At 50.3% G+C, this 16733-nt stretch overlaps 1 protein-coding gene across 1 annotated transcript; it reads left to right on the forward strand.

Annotated features, from left to right (window-relative positions):
* Positions 1 to 3706: 3706 nt before the first annotated feature.
* On the forward strand, positions 3707 to 16001 carry NRIP3 (nuclear receptor interacting protein 3). Its single transcript, XM_050897016.1, has 6 exons — positions 3707 to 3880; positions 10779 to 10949; positions 11699 to 11781; positions 15191 to 15330; positions 15748 to 15800; positions 15900 to 16001. The coding sequence occupies exons 1-6, from the start codon at positions 3707 to 3709 to the stop codon at positions 15999 to 16001; spliced, it is 723 nt and encodes a 240-aa protein (XP_050752973.1).
* Positions 16002 to 16733: the final 732 nt, after the last annotated feature.

Below are 16733 nucleotides of genomic sequence, written 5' to 3' on the forward strand. Positions count from 1 at the left end.
CTGTCCTTGGCTTTGCTGGGCCAACAGATGCCCTGGGCGCAGGGCAGAGCCCGCTTCAAACGTGCGGCAGCTTTCCTGGTAGCCACTGGGGCCACCTGCCTCTGGTCTCCGGCACATGATGTCTCCAGCACGTGCCGCCTGCCCGTGCTGGCAGGACGTGTCAGCTTTCCAGCAGAGCCAGCCTGTCCTGGAGGGCAGGGCCAGTCCCCCCCAGGCTGGAGGGGTTTTCTTGATCGCAGTCTTGTAAAGCCTCTTTTTGACGTTGGCCTTGATGTTATACTGTGCAGAGAAACACGTGTGCTGCTCTGGAGTCAGGAGGAGCAAGAAAGGTGGTTTTGTCCCTCGGGGCTTTTCTCGAGTGAGGGGCAATGGTCAAGCACAGACCTGTGTCCAGTGAGTGGATGGGAATTTCTCTGAAATGTGCCCCTATTTAGACTCACCACACCGAGGGGGAATGATAGCCCTGGCTAATATGTTGCAAACAAATTACAAACTCAGAAGTTAACTACTGGGTTTGAAGTATCCAAACTGAGCCCCTATTTCAGTGTGGATCCTGAGTAATTTGAGCAGATGATTTACTGCTCCTCTCACTTTCCTCTTTCGCAGGATTAAAAATCAAGAGGGGAATTAGGGCCTTTATCTCATTTATTGCTCTTGAGCACTGGGCAGATTTTCTTCTGATCTGTTGGCACATGGTACATTTATAACATAAAGCAGAAGTGAAATTGTAGGGTTCAGACAAAACGCTTGTTTCCTGAATTAAAACGCAGGCTGCAGTCTTGGACCTGTAGTGTGAGGGGAGCTCTTCATGCTCCACCTGCTCTTGCAGCTTTACTCTTCTTGCCGTAAGTGGGAGCTGACTGGGCATTTGCTAGTATGCCAGGCAGAGTGCCGCTCCTCCGCGGAGCTTTTATATTAAAAATTGTCTCCTGGTTTCAGTGGCAGTCCTTCTGCTCTCTTCTGTGCTTCCTTGCCTTTGGGAGAGTGCGGATGTAGTCATATGTCTTTATTTAATCAGCTGGATAAGTGCCAAATAGCTCTCAAGGTGAAAAATAAGGTGCTTTTATCCTCTTGGGCATGTTTGCCTGTAGTGGAACAATGGTCCTGTCATGTAATGAGCTGAGTCAGTGTGGGGAGAAAAAATTATATCCTCCTTCAGACTGGCAGCCCTGTTATCCTTCTGCACACCGACGTGTTCACCGAGCTCGGGCTGGGTCACGCGTAATGGCCTTTATGTGAAGCACTGAAATAATGGGTTTGGGTTTTATTGTATTCTGCAGTCTCACTTGATTTCCCCCCCCCCCAGGTCATATGAGGAGGGGCTGAACATATACAGTCTGGCCATGGCTGCAGAGCTCAGATATATATGTTTACCCACAAAGCTGCTGCTTTGGCATCACCGTAGCAGCTGGCATCAGCCCTGCTCAGTGTCAGCACCACTGCCCATGCGAGGAGCCGGGGCTGCGGGGTGCTGGTGGTGTGGGCACTGCTGTCAGCGACCCTCCTGCAAAGGGGCTGCTGTCAACCTTCAGCGCCCTCATGTCAACTAAGCTTTACATTTAAAATGTGCCAAGATAGATGGTTGGTTCTGTGCTGTTGGGGCTGGCCCCGTTGCATGGGTGAAGGTGCGAGGACAGGACTGGCTGCGGCTCACAGCTGCTGGGGGCCAGATCCTGCCTGGCCTCTTCCCCGCTCAGGGCTTCGCAGCAGCCCGCAGGGGAGGGAGGAAGGAGAAACTGTGGTGCTGCAGTTTAAAGCGAGTCTGCCTGCTTGGCATTTTCATTGCTTTCATTTATTTTTTTTCAATATATCTCAGTTGCTGCAAGGGAAATGTCTTTTCCTGGTTGCTTTCAGGGGAACCCTTCTTTTTCCTCTCTCTCTTCCACATTACTTTGGGTATTTCTCCGAAGTATTTTTCCCTGGCCTCCCCTGTCCCTTTCCTGTCAGAGACAGGAGTGTTTCCCTGAAGCTATCAAAGGCTGATGGTGTCTTGGTGAGTGGAAAGTGTGAGTCCGGGCTGCGTTGGTAGGGGAGAGCAAAGTGGGGTCAGCACCCCAGCTCCTCCCAAAGGTTAGGAGTGCCCTGGAAGTCAGGCTTGGCATAAATTCTGGGCTAAGCTCTGCTTTTCTTGTGCTTTATCTAGCGCATCAAAGGTCTCTGTTAGTTTAACAACAACCAAACCCATGTGGGGTGTTTCCGGATCCGTACTGTCTCTCTGAGGGAGAGCTGTGTTTTCTCCTGCACCTATTCCTTGCAACAAATTACTTGGAAAGCAGAAGGTTGAGGTGAGTGCCTGCTGCCCCAGCTGTGCTGCTGAAAGTGTGTGGGCCCTTTGGGGGGGGGAGGGGGGAGAAATAAAAGGTGTTTCTTTCTGATAAGAGATGATGTATTACTTAAAAACTCACTGTTGTAGTGAAAGAAACCCACGTATGCTGTGAGTCGTGTTAAGAAAATCCCGTTCCCTAACTATTATATCAATCAGTCTTTATAGTATGAAAGTGTATTAAGTTTGTTAATGTGTGTTAGTTCACATTATACACTGTAATGTAATGAGGTAGTGGAATTTTACTGGAGACTTTGGTATTATTCATGCTTAAGTAAAACAAGCTAAGGGACAGCCTGGCCCCAGAAATAAGGACTTTGCTTCTTGGAAGCCTAGAGCTGCCCATGAAGGACAAAGGGTACCCCTGGACAACCAAGATAACACCAGCATCCTCACCCTCTAACATGTCTTTGAAACCCTCCCAGCATCGTCAGCCATCAGAGATAAGTAACTATAGCAAGACTGATTCCAGCGACGTCTGGATCAATAGACACGCAGCAAGAATGCTACAAAACTGTAGTTGCTTTGCAAAGTTTTACTCTGATTAGGAATCAGTAGTGTGGATGCTAGTGATTAGTCAAATTGTGCTGTACCTGAACGTTTGACAGCTATAGGCACCCTGTGTAAAACCACATTTGGGGTGCCCCAGTTTGGCTGGGACAATTTTTGTAACAGTCCTTACCCTTCCTGGGGGCTTGACTAGACAGTGACGATGCAGATCGGTGCCTGCAATGCTTCAGAGAGGCCAGTGGCATCCAGAGCCTGCCCTAACCCCGCTGGCCCCAGGCATGCGGTAGCAAACCTCAACGTGGCCAATTGCACAGTCTGTGCGGGGCTGCATCACCCCAGCCCTGTGGGGCAGCAGCAGCCAGGACTGCACGGGTGCTGGGCAGCCGTCACCTGCCGTGACACTTCAGACTCCCTATCCAGGCCAAAAAAAGCTGTGCCTGCAGAGGTTGGCTGGGAGGTGCACTGGCTCCTGGGGCTGTTTGTAGCTCTCAAAGCCCCTCAGCAGCCTCACAGGCAGAAAAGAACGCTGGAGCACCAGCATGGTGCTCTAGTGCTCTCTTTTCTGCCCGTGAGGCTGCTGGGAGGCTTTGAGAGCCATCAAATGCCTGTGGCTAATCTTGCTTTCAGGAGAGGCAGCGAGGAGGAACGGCACTGATTTATTCCCTTAGACCGAGCCTGAGCTCACCCGCCGTTGTTTGTGCAACGTATTGCAATGTGCCCAACCCCTCCTTTACTTGGCGGTGCTGGCTGGAGTACCTGCCGGTCTCCAAACGTCACCAGGCTCTGGTTATAAATCGCAGGCAATAGAGCATCTCCCCCGCTTCATCTCTGAGAGGCACATCTTTGAGAAGCGAGCCGTACGCGGGTGGAAAGATGTTTTATTCGGGTATCCTGACAGAGCCAAGTAGAAAAGAAGTGGAGATAAGGGAAGCAGCATCTCTCCGCCAGCAGAGGAGGGTGAAGCAGGCGGTTCAGTTTATTCACAAGGATTCTGCAGATCTCCTCCCTCTGGATGGGCTGAAGAAGCTGGGGACTTCAAAAGATACTGTAAGGCTTTATTGTGTTTACTGGAAAGAGACTTAAGAAGCTGGTAGGGCAGTGTCTATTTTTTTTCTTCATACCATTTTTCTGTTAGAAGTTGGTTGCTTGTGGAAATTGATTAAAAAAACGAGGCTTTTTTATGTAAAAGGAAGGGAGTAGAAATAGGATGCTGGTTATCACCAGGGTTGCTTTTTGCTAGTAGGTGCTTTCAGATGCCTGGCACTCGGATCTAAAAGCTTTTAATTTTTTTTTACATTTACATGAAAATGAGATATTGTTTTCAGTACAAAAATCCTATCTGAATCAGAGTAAATCAAAATGGCTTCATATAATACATACATATGTACACATACGTTTGCCTGTGATGCATGTATATGCACAACATATAAAAGCTTTGGTAAAGTGCAGACAGTAGCACTTCAAAATATAAAACTGCCAAGATCACACTTTGATAAAGGTTTATGCATATATGTTTTTTTTTAAAATGAAGATACGTAATTCTAGGTTTTAAATATATACATATGCAATGATCCCTGCGATCCTGTAGCTGACATACAATATTCTTCATTATGTCCAGGGGCTGGAGAGCATTTCTAAATACTAACGTGCACAAATGTTTGAGCTTTCTCTAATGGGAAATGATACTTAAATGTAATATCAAAAGTTCTGATGTAAGGAGCAAAATCTAGAAAGTATATCCTACCGAAGAAAGCTCCTTTACTTTTTTTTGCCAAATTGTTGCAAAATTCTTGCACCTTGTAACACACAATATTTGCTTTTTTCAATGCTTGATACAGGTTCATTGAAAAAAGTGAATCTTTTTATTTTTAGTGGGGTAGTTTTGTTCTGTTACAGCTTTCCTGCGCAGCTGGGTTAGGCTTGGCTCTGCCTGGCTGAGATAATGAGTTGGCTGTTCTCTGCAGCACGCATGGAGGTGATTTTTTTGACATCCCAAATGTTTTGCAGTTGTAGGGAGTGGAGCTCCTGCCCAGGGAAAGGCTCGGAAGGAGCTTTCCTGGTCACCATTGAACGGCAGCTCTCTGACGGGGAGCTACAAAGTGCCTTTCAGAGCGTGATGGTAGTGTTATTACTATTATTTGCAGAGTCTAAATAACGTGTCATCGCTCAGCGACCCAGTGTGCGGGGCTGAGACCCTGATGGCAGCGGTTTCTGCTCTGCCCAGATGAGAGAGGCAACAGGTAGCAGGAGCCAGGGGCAGTGAGCACTGAAGTCCTTGTCCCCGCAGCAGCGAGGACCAGGTTTGGCCCCGGCACCAGGGGCAGAGCATGGGGCTCCTCGCCACGGCCATGGTCACAGAAATGTCACCTGAGATTTCCTCCCTGCTCCTGTGCCTGCGCCGGCTGAGCCGCGGCTGCAGCATCACCCCTGCTGCACCCACAGCCCCCGTGAGGAGGGTCCGCATGTGGGGGCTCTCTCCAGGGATGTGCCAAAGCCCTGGGGACATCCACAGCTCTCGATCCCCTCCAAGGACAAAAAGGAGATGTGGTGTGGCAGAGGCACGCTGCCTGCCCCGGCTACCCTGGCTGTGGTGGGTCTCCAGCCAGGCATGGGGTGAGAACCGAGCTGGTATGGGCCACCCCCCTGCAAAACCACCTTGTCCCCCCACCACAGTGAGGGGTGACGGGACAGTGGGCACATGGGGCCAGGGCTTGCCTTGGCCACAGCCTTCTGCCCCATGGGACATATGGGGAGTCCCCAAAGCGACAGCACTGGCATGTGCTGAGGCCTGTTCCTGCAGCCCCGGAGAAGATGTTGTGAATTTCAGAGCTGTTGCAGTGGGTTGTGTTGCAGTGAAGCAACGCTGCTGGCAATGCTGCCAGCACCACCATGCTCACACCACACACGGCCAGGATGGCAGGGAGCTTTGCTCCAAGAGGACCCTCTGCGTCTCCCTGGTGCCATGCCTGCCTGGATGTCACAAGAGTTGTCCCCAGGAGGAGTGGGAGATGTTGCTTCTCCAGTCTCAGAGACGCACAAAGAGCCAAGAGCCTCTGAAATGTGGGACCCCACCTTGGCATGGCCCCAAACCAAGAGGTCCAGGTCCAGAGGGGTTGAGCTGCGTGGTCAGGAGGCCCAGGGCATCAGGGGTCTTTGCCCAGGGCGTTTGCACGCCTTTCTTGTGAATAACTGCACACCTCCTAACAAAACAGTGCATTTTTGTGTCTAAAGCTGCGCAACAGCTGTGGTGACGTGGGTGGAAGGGCTTTTGACGTGACTGGCGTTACTAATGCAGGGTTTCCCACGGGGGTTTTCCAGCAGCCTCGGCAGGAGAAGAGAGGAGGTAACAGCTCCCCAGAGACAGGGACAGGTGGTGAGGACAGACCCCGTCTGTCAGGGTGACAGCTGGCAGCGACCACTCCGATTTTGGGGAGAAATCCCCTTCCTTTTGGCTGTAGTGCAGGGGGTGCTGCACGCAGCGAGGCGGCAGCAGGTCACCAGGGCGGGTGCGCTGGTGTCCCCCAGCTTGTGTGCCGTTACTTGGCTCCTGAAGCATCTCTCCTGGTGATGCCGCATATAGGCAGGTTTGATAAATACTTGTTGTAATTATCTATGTTAAGCCTCTGATATTTTTCAGTGTATTCTTCTGAGTTGGACCGAACTCTTCTAGCTCCTTGCTCCCTTTACGTATTCCACTTTGTTTGCCTAGTATAAGACCAAACTATAGCATAGCATACATTGGATTTGGCAAACGTAGGGCTGGATATACAGAGCAGAGATGGTTTTGTTTTGATGCCTCACTATTAGCCTCTTCCCCAAAGCCCAGAAAATTGGCATGAGATGGTCATTAGCTGGGATTTGGGCTTCCCGACACCATAACCATGACCCCCTGCCTGACTTGGGCAGGGTGTGCTGGCCGTTGGCAGCTCCTCCTCATGCTCTAACACTTCACCCTCGCCCCAAGAGCCGCCGGACCAGTTTGGAGGGGCTTTGCCTGAAACAGTCCCACATCACTTTACAAGCTGGGAAACAAAGTTATAAATAGTAACAAACAACAAAAAAAAGCATTTCCCCCTCCCAAAATGCCCTCAGAGCCTCCCCTGGGCGCCCGGGTCCTCAGCGCAGCTCTGGGTGCCCCCGTGGCCCCGTCCAGTGCTCCTGTAGCTGGTGCAACATTCCAGTTAATTGCAGTGCATGCAGTTTTCTCTGCTTTCTCACTGTGCACTCCCCAGAGTTTGTTGTGTCTTGGTTAAAATGCAAAAACCTTTGATGCTATGTGCACTGTCTTGGTCAGAGACTTGGCCGCTGCCTGGGCACCCAGGGGGTGCAGGAGAGCAGGGGGCATCTCTTGTCCCACCTCATCCCTCTGCAAGAGGGGCTGACAGCACGCGAGCACAGGCTGCTGGTAGAAGAGGTGAATTTGGATGAAGGGTGGGCAGAAGAGAGAGAAATTGGTTATTTCTTGGGATGAGCTCCGTTGGTGTGTTAAAACTTTTTTCTACCGTCTAGGTACAGAAGAGAGGGCAAACCTCCTGAGACAGGTTTGGGGAGGGGAGGAGCTGACATCTTCCCTGACTTTCATCTCCACTGGAGTGAAACTGTTGTTGATGGGTCTTGTTATCCCCAGATCTAAAAGCCAAAATAGTGGGAAACCTGCCAGAGAGATGGATACTGCAAGCTGCAGCGATGCACTTGCTTATAAATTAGAGAGGAACAAAACTGGACAGAATTATTTGTGGTTTTGACAGACAGTGGTAAATAGGTTCAGCAATAGCTGGTGTCTCCACTCCTTTTAGGTTTCTACTGTGACTTTTTTAGGGGATTATAGGTTTTTGCAAAGTCTCAGGGATGGAAAGGCAGATATGAAAAAAATCCTGGTTTGTATTTATATTGTGTTGAATGATACTAGGAAATACCGGGTTTTTTTGCACTTACACAATGGTATGTAACATTCTATTTTTTTAAACAACTTTCAACAGTTTTGTGCAATGCATAGAAAGACAGTACCAGATAATCTGGGTTACTTCAAACACCAGTCCTGGCTGTGTGGCCAGCCCGCACTGGAGGGAGAACATGTCTGCCTTCCCCATCGCTGTCACGTGGAGGTTTTCCTCCTCTCCCTCCCTCCCAGACATGGTCTGCTTGCAGTTTTTCAGCAAAATGTGCACTTGCAAATGTCCCCTGGCACATTATCTGTTTACCAAGTTTGTATCCATCACTTGAGTCATCTCCGTGACTAACATCCCTCACTGTTGCACACGAGAGTCAAAGGAAACACAAGTTAAAGCAAACTAATTAATAGCCTGAGACAGGATGGTGCTGCAGGGAACCTTTTCAGCCCCCTGTTGCTAGATTATTTCTGTGTGGGAGCACAACGTAAGCAACATTTGTCCCCCCGAAGGCAGGATTTGCTGTGGCTTTCAGAAGAACAAGCGTCAACAAAAGACAGTCCCGTTTGTGGTACTAACTCGTGTTCGCTGAGTGGAGGATTTTTTCCTTTTGGTGATGGATCCCATGTAGGATTCATAAAACCAGGGCCTGAGAAAACCCACATATGTAACTGGTTAACAATCCATAGGAGAACTTGTAGTAAAAAAAATTTAGGTTTGAATCAAGGGTAGGTGATAGTTAAAATAACAATGATGAGTGTGCTGCTGACTTGTTCTTCTCCAGCCTGTTCGTTCAAAGGTATTTGGCAACCTAATTGAGGCCAGGCAGTTCAGAAGAGCACCCAGACTCTCCTGGATGATGCCGTTCAGAATTTTCTCTCGGTCTTAGCTGAGCGGGGCTGGGCGCGAGGAGGTGACCACTGTGCGACAGGCTGTCTTCTGGCCAGCTGGGAACTTCACTCATCTACTTCTCCAGTCCCCTATGCTCTCTTTTGGTTTTTTTGATGATGTGAAGAATTAGTCCTCCAGATGTGTGCCTGAGTTGCAGGCAAACATAAAGGGTAAGAAGGACATGCCATCCACTGTCAGCAAAGCCTGGCTTGCATTTTTGCTCAGATGAGGAGCCTTGGAGGTGATCCAAGTGCTGACTGTGCACCTATGGCTTCTGCCTCATGTAAGGGAGCCCTCACTTCCAAACTGATTTGCTCGTCCCTCAGCACAGGGTCCATTACTAGTGGAGCCAGTCTGCCTGCCTTTAATCTAGTTAAGTAATACTGGTTTCTGCTGTTCAGTCTCACTGGGAGCAGTGCTGGAGCTTTGTTACTTTTCGTGTGTGAATGAGACAGTGCAATGTCAGATCTGATTTCTCCCCATCGCTGGGAGTGTGGCTACGTTACCGCCTTTACACAGGACATGCTCTCAAGCGTGCTGGTCAGACATACCACCTGCAACCAAAAATGGTCATGAAATTTTATTTCCTTTCAAGTCTCAGGTTGTATGCAGAAGTAAGAACAGTGAAAAGTGAGGAAAAAGGGGGATTACGTGTCCCGGTGACCACTGGTGTTGGCTGCATCTACCTGATCTCATCAGTCAGGTCCAGTTTAACCACCCGTGTTACGCCTGCAGCAGGATCTGAAGCACTAACGTGGTTGCAGTTATTTTAAGATGATGCCAAGTTGCATTAGCCTTTTTTAAGTGCTGTTATTTAACATGCCACACAGATTATTTTAAAGACAAGGTGCTGCGCATGAGGGCGCGCGCTGGCCAACTCGGGGAACCACAGCCTGAGGTTTTCAAAGTTATCCTGATCCCATTGAAATTCCCTCAGAATGAGGAGGTTTGCTGGTTTAGATGTCTCTGCAGACACCCAGGCATATTTAATATGAATGCAAAAATTCAGGAATAAGCTAGTAAGAAGGTCTCACTGTGGACATATTAAAATCAGAATGAAAGGGCAGTAATGCGGGGGGAGATTAGCCAGGCAGAGAAATGAGCAGATAATCAAGCAGAGTCATTTCACCTCCAGCAGAGTATGTGCATCCATCCGTGATGAACATTAAACATAAAAAGGCTTTTGGGAAAGCAGTTGGAGGAGATTTTGAGAGGCAACATGCTTCTCACAGAGCAAATGGAAATGACAGAGAAAGCGAGAAGCCGCTGTACGACGCATTGAGGGTTCCCAGGAGAATACCCACCTGCCTCAGACGATCTTACCTCTTCCCCTGCTCTCCTTTCCCTCCTGTGGCATGGCACCCAGGATTGGTCCCATTTACTCACCCTTAGCAGCTAAATACAAATGCAGAGGGAAGAGAGACGCAGGGCAATTTTAGACCAAATTCTGATCTAAAGGCCAGACCAGATAGACACGATCTGTAGCTCTCTTCTTGCAGTTGTGCCTTGTTCACTTGCACCTGTAACAGCCAATGCACAGACACCCAAATCAGCTTCTTAAATTCTGGGTTGATTCATGCAAAGAGCATTGCCACAGGTGGAGGCTGGACACAGGTATTTCCTATGCCAGCAATGCCTGTGCTCAATGAAAGCATCTGTGCTCATTCAGTAAGTCCATACACCTTTTTCATACTTAGGTGGTACGTGTAATTGGAAAGGTAATTTGTTACCTCTTAACTTTTCACATCACTGCAGAATTCCTGATATCCTTATCAACAGATGAAGGCAATTATGGCTGAAACATCAGCTTGGAAAAGCCTGACTTGTTTTGATTCCTATATGAAATCAAATCTTGAACTTGAGCTTGGAAAAAGAAAGGCATCCCTCCAAATTCTGGTTAATATTTTGACAGGATTGTTCCCTTGCCAATACAAAGTAGTTCTCTTTAGTCAAAGCCAGGTAAGCCAGAACTGGCAGGAAAGCAAATAGACGTAGGCTAGGAAGAGTACATGTAGTCTGGGAATCAGGGAGAGTGAGACTTTAGGGCATCCCTCCCATGAGAGCAGTGCTGGCCCGCGGGCACCACAAGCAGGCTGGCGATGCAGGTCACTTCGTGGCTTTCTTCTGACTTCACCCCACTCTTCTGTGTGTGTTTTTTCTTAAAGCAACCACATAATATCCTGCAGAAGCGCCTGATGGAGACAAATTTATCAAAATTACGAAGCAGCTGGACTCCGAAGAGTGATATCTCAGCACAGACCAACAAGCTGAATCAAACCAAATTGGGCAGCTCAGGGAAAACGGAGGATGAGGAACTCATAGTTGTGAGTTGCCAGGTAATAGTCCCTCCCCAGCTTTCTGGTTTTTTTCCTCCCAAATTTTATTTCTGACAGCCTCAAGTTGTGCTCTTGTTCTCCATGTTTCCCGATTAAGGTTGCACTCCACCAGGGCTGTCACAGCTGTGGGGATGCTCTCCCTCTGCAGCTCAGGGCTGCTGTGGCACGGATGCCCACCTGGGTATCACAGAGAAAACTGGTCTGATGGATGTCTTCCCTTGGACATCAGGGTGGAGGGAGTGGTGGAGGGTGCCCCAGGGAGCAGGCTGGGGCAGCACGCTGAAACACTGAGGAGTAATTTTCCATGGCGAATCCCTGTGCTCACAGCCTATTTGTTTTCCTCAAGTGCCATCCTTCTTTTCTTTCCCCAAGAGTAATTTCACATTTCTCCTCCTTATCCCCCACACTCTTTGGTATTTCCCACTCTCCATGATATTCCCTCCTGCCTGGGGCTGCCCCTTCTGCTCTCTGCAGGGGCAAATGCTGCCAGGAAGGGCTCAGGACCCAACACCATGTTGTTTAGTAGCACCACCTTATTCAAAAAGCAGCTCAAGAGCCAACTCTTGGGTGCATGGGGTGGACGAGGTGATACCCTGCGGGCACTGAGTGTGCAGTGGAGCAGGGATGGGCTGGTGTGAGGAGACGTTGGCATTTCGGCAGTGACCGGTGTGTGCAGAGCAGAGACCCCGGACATCCTGCACTCATCCCGCATCCCATGCATCACCTCCCATCTCTGCTTGCTCTTGCAGTGTGCAGGGAAGGAGCTGAAGGCCGTGGTGGACACTGGCTCACAGCACAACCTCATGTCGTCTGCCTGCCTGGACAGGCTAGGGTAAATATCCAGCTGGATTTCTGTTTTGTGGGAACTCGTGACACCTGGCAGCACAGGCAGTGCTCCCGGGGCTGGGGCTTCGCTTACGCCAGTGATGGCCGTTCTGGAAGGGAGTGCTTTGGGCTGTGCCCCGGCAAGCCCCTGAGCCTCCTGTTACAACCAAATCCTGGTTTATTCTTAAATGTCCTTGCAGGGAGCTGAAATAGAAAGCCACTTGTACCAACCTATGCACCTCTGAGTAAATCCCTTCAGAGGGTTGGATGCATTTGTATTTTTTCAGTGCCTGCCTGTTTGTTGTTCAGTGCCTCGTAAAATAGCTGAAACTCCCCCTGGCCTTCTGTGTCCCTGGGGCAGGCGTGGGGCTGGGTCAGCCCAGCCAGCCCTGCAGGTCCCCGCTGCGAGGCAGGGACCTGGCTGCTGGGTGTGCTCCTGCTGGCAGCTGCAGCACTGCTGGCCCCAGCACTGGGTGTAAAGCAGCTGTGCGGTTGTGTACGTGCATGTGCTTGAAATTTGGTGTCTGATGCTACTCCCAATAAAAATTTTCTACTGGTTGAAGGGAAAGGAAATGTATTTACGTAGTGTTAGACAGTTGACTGCCAGCCATTTGCAGCAAAACTCCCACTGATCTCCAAGAAGCAGGATCAGGCATCAGCTCACAGGGTATCAAGAAGATTTTGGCACTTTATTCCCATGGAGTCATTGCTTTTTATCACCGACTTGCAGTGATTACACAAAAACCAATTGCAGTTGCTCCCTGAGCACTACTGCATGGCCCTGAATGAATGGTGCCTGTTTTCTGTCCAGACAGTAATTACTTCTTTGCATAACAGTGTTTAGTGGCTGGAAGGTGGCTGCGCTTACTACAGACTTGTCACAAATGGTGGAGCTGCTCAGCCTAGCTTACGGATGATAACAGTGCGTTTGGAGGGGTCTCATCTTGCAAGATGCTGTATTGGCTGCTCAACACGTCTGAGTTGCACAGTGATGCTCTGTGACAGTTCATCTGCTCTCTGTGTTACTCATGTGTGTCCTGTGTAGTTTTTGCAGCACCAGCCTGTTTCAGCAGTCCTGCCCTTCAAAGCGTGCTTAAGAAATAGGTTAGAGCTAGTTTCTGCTCTCAGGTTATGGGGATTCCCTCCTGATTTGAGTGAGACCACTTTCAGAGCCCTCAGCTGGACAGATGCAGTTAAAAGGCCCATGTCCCTCCCCAGTGTTACTCGTCAGCAATGAGCGAGCTTTGGTTCCTGCTAGGAGGGACCCCACAGACACTGGGGTGTGCAGGAGCCACATTGTGTGTGCAGGCAGACAGTGTGGCCAGAGTGACACCCCATCCCGCATGCGCTGCCAGCTGAGGTGTGCAGCAGGCAGGGCTGCCTTGCAGGCAGCTTCCTGCAGCTCCTTTGCTGTTTGTGTTTGTGGGGACAGAAGCTAAAGCCAGATTAACAAAGTGGGTTAAAACCAGGGCTTTGATGCCTGGCTCGCTCTGCTGTCGCTGTGGTAGGTCCCGTGTGACAACAGGCACCACTCCAGGACATTTTACTTCAAAGCAGTCCAGTGCATGTGGCAACGATAAAACATGAGTTTTGTTTAAATCCAGCCCTCGAAAGCAGCAGGGAAGAGGTGTGCTAGGCGATTTTGCTCTTGTTCCTGCAGGGCAGGAGGGGCCCCGCAGTGTGCTTTGCCGGGTGCTACTGCCTGCAGTTGAGGCTCAGCAGCTCTGGGGACAGGCCCTGCTGCTGAGGTCTCTGGGGGCTCAGCGCCTAAAAGCAGCATGTGTGTGTCCAAGGCACAGGCTCAATTCCTCCCTTTTAAAAAATCTTTTTACGTCTTGTTATGGTGCTGTTCGAGCTCTTCCCCTCGCCTCTGAGGAAAGCGGTGGGGTTAGCTTGCAGGTTGCCGCAGCCTAAGAAATCCCCTGCAGAGGTGTAGGTGCAGCTGTTATGTGAGCAGCTCTGGTTACTGCACACTGCTGGGGACTTTCCACTTTCAAACCCAGCTCCAGGATATGTCACTGCGTCAGGTATCAGTGGTTCTCCTCACCTCGCTGCAGTTTCCTGGCTGGCTTTCAGCCATGCATTGCCCACATGCTATCCATCCGTCCTTGGGTCAGTCTTAACTGTAAGGAAGCGCTTCCTTGAAGGTGGCTTTACTCTGTACCTCCCCTGCAGCCTCTCTGCAGCCCTGGTCACGCCTGGGAAAACCATCGGGATCAGCGGGTGCCAGAGTGAGGAGCCATCTCCAGCTGTATCTTGGCTCCGTTCAGGTCCTGGCTCCAGCGCCACGGCCTGTGCCCTGCGGTGGGGACAAATGGGGGGAAACAAAGACCACAGCCAAAGACCACACGTCTTCCCTTGAGTGGATAGAGAAGCCATTGGAGTTGGCTGCACCCAAAAAAGCTACTCCAACCTGTCTTGGGCCAGAGTAAAGCCAGCTCAGGGCAATGGAGCTCATAAACTTCTTCTTGGTATGTTCCCACGGCTTTTTAAGGCCAGTCCCTAAGGAAAGCAGCAGAGGGGATCCAGCTCCTTCTCTCTGCTACCTCTCCTGGTCCTTGTACCTGTACTAAATGGCATGGGCAATCCTCACCTCAGTCCCAGGGCCTCTGCCTCTGAGGGGGGCTGGTCCCCCCCAGGACAGATGGACAGATACAGACGCACTGCTGCAATGCAGCTCAGCAGAAAGGTACCTCAAATAGCCAAAAAGCGATACAGCTTTTATCCGACGGAGAGATTACTGCCTCAAACTGCCTTTCCATTAGATTCTCGTTCAGTTTAAAAGAGAAACTGAAGCTAAATAATTAATCAGTGTTGTCAGACTCGTTCATGGGGTGTAGACAGAAGAAACGACTGTACCTGCAATATCCCTGACACCCTTTTTTCCTTTTCTCAGGCTGAATGTGATTGATTTGTCCCCATTTCCTATGAATAAACCCAGCAGCAGCACCTGCTAACAAGCGTGGATTGGGCACGCTGCCCTGGCTATAAGGCCATGGGGACACGGTGTCGGTGGCTCCACTGGTGGGAGCTGGAGTGGAGTATCCCTTCCTTACACCCACACTGCATTAGAAGCCATTTTAGATCAGCTGCTTCCCCAAGTCTTGAGGAAATGTAGGAACAAAGATTCCTCAGGTAAAAAGCAAAATCCAGTAAGGAGCTCTGCTTGGGGCAAGGGCTGACACAGTCCCAGGGCTGCGTCGTGGGTCATGCTGTGGTCTGACATGGGTGTAGGCTGCTGGCTGTATGCAGAGCATCACAGAAAACTGGCCAAGAAAGCAGCTTTCCAATAACGGTGTGGTAATACAAGCAAGCTAAGAGCACTTCAGGTGTAAGTACCTTCCAAACGCCATTTGCTCCTTGCCGGAGCAGCCAAACCATGGCTGTTTCATGTCAGAAGTGTTTTCAATGCGCAGGTTAAAGGAGCACCTCAAAGCACTCCCTGGCGAAGACGAGATGGTTTCATTGCCATACAAGGTGAAGGCGATCGGCCAGATCGAGTGCCTCGCCCTCACAGTGGGAGCTGTCCCCGTGGAGTGCGCTGCCCTCGTCGTGGGTGAGTGTGTGTGTGTGCTCCTCTGGTCCTCCAGGTACAGGCTGGGGCTCTACTCCCTCTTACCCCAGGGGGAAAAAAGAAGCTTCAGAAACATGTTAAAATTAAAATAGAAATACTACTTTTCTGCATCAAAAGTCCCTGTTTGGCCCTTCAGAGGGAGGGAGGGAGGATGCGTTCAGCAGGGCTGTGCTGGCAGCACCAGGCTCGCGCTCTGCTGTGCTGATGGGGCGACTGCCATGTCTCCCTGCCGGCGCATCCGCCTGCCTCCGTTTGATCATGTTCCCCTCCAGAGTAACTCAGTCCCTTTGTAAACAGGGTTTTATTTAGCAGAGCAGTCACGAAGGAAGGATGGAGTCACTGACAAAAAGCATGGGAGAACATTTTGAATGTATAAATCTGAATGTTCCTATTTTTCAGAAGACAATGAGAAACCCTTCTCCTTTGGGCTGAAGACACTGAAATCTCTGAAGGTAAGGGTTTTCCAGCAGGGCTTTTACCTATGCTGGGGGAGCTGGGACCACTGTGAATTGCTGTTTTCCCTCTTACCTAAAGGCATTTATTCTCTACAGTGCGTCATAAACATGGAGAAGCACCATCTCGTTCTGGGGAAGACGGACAGGGAAGAAATCCCGTTTGTGGGCAGTGGCAGTGCTGCGACGGGAGAGCAGTAAGTTGGCTGGGGAGGTGAGCTGCGCGTGCACCGCTGAGCCTGATGGCAGTGCCCCCCGGCATGGCCACGCAGGAGCCCCCAGACCCTCGCTGCAGGTGAGCGAGAGCTCACCGGCACTGGCAGAAATTGTTTTCATTAGCTCATTGAGTTTTGAGACAGAGTCCCTGGCTTTTTCAGCAGCCTTTTTCAGCTTTTGCTGCTTTTTCTCCAGTAAGCATTGTGCAGCAAAGGGGGTGTCTGAAAAGACATGCACAGAGCAATGCCTTAGGAAATGTACTTCTTGGAGGTCACTAGGAAGACTCCTTGAGTGCTGCTTTGAGAGTGTTCCCAAACAAACCTTTTTCTGGAAAATATTTACGAAGCAAGGCAAATAAACCCACATGAATGTTTTGCAAAGTGCAGGAGAGAGAGATCCTGCCTGGAGATAACACTATTGCCACTTCTCCCTGCATTGCCCCCGCTGCCCTCCTGCCAGCTGCTCCTGATGTCCTGGACTTTTTCAGCCTTATCTCCCTATAGGAAGAGAAATCTGTGCTGTCCGCTCTGGTACCTTCTAAACATGTGTAGCTTGTGACAGCTGGCTCTGCAGTCAGGCAGGCAGCAGGCAGGGCAATCCCCCTCCTTCCAGGTGCTGTGCAGGGCTCCTCCTCACTGAGCACCGTGAATGAGAGACGTATCGCTGGCTCCTGCCTCTGACTTATGAAACTGGCAGGCGCCGGGTGCCTGAGAGGGG

Source organism: Gymnogyps californianus, chromosome 5 (assembly GCF_018139145.2).
Source record: "Gymnogyps californianus isolate 813 chromosome 5, ASM1813914v2, whole genome shotgun sequence".
In the NCBI taxonomy this organism is placed as follows: domain Eukaryota; kingdom Metazoa; phylum Chordata; class Aves; order Accipitriformes; family Cathartidae; genus Gymnogyps; species Gymnogyps californianus.

What these genes read in the sequence shown, in the direction of transcription:
- NRIP3 (XM_050897016.1), top strand. Translation starts at nt 3,707, where the DNA reads ATGTTTTATTCGGGTATCCTGACAGAGCCAAGTAGAAAAGAAGTGGAG. An exon ending in TGGGGACTTCAAAAGATACT is followed by an intron (nt 3,881 to 10,778) that starts GTAAGGCTTTAT and finishes TTTTTCTTAAAG; the next exon opens with CAACCACATAATATCCTGCA. An exon ending in GTGCGCTGCCCTCGTCGTGG is followed by an intron (nt 15,331 to 15,747) that starts GTGAGTGTGTGT and finishes CCTATTTTTCAG; the next exon opens with AAGACAATGAGAAACCCTTC.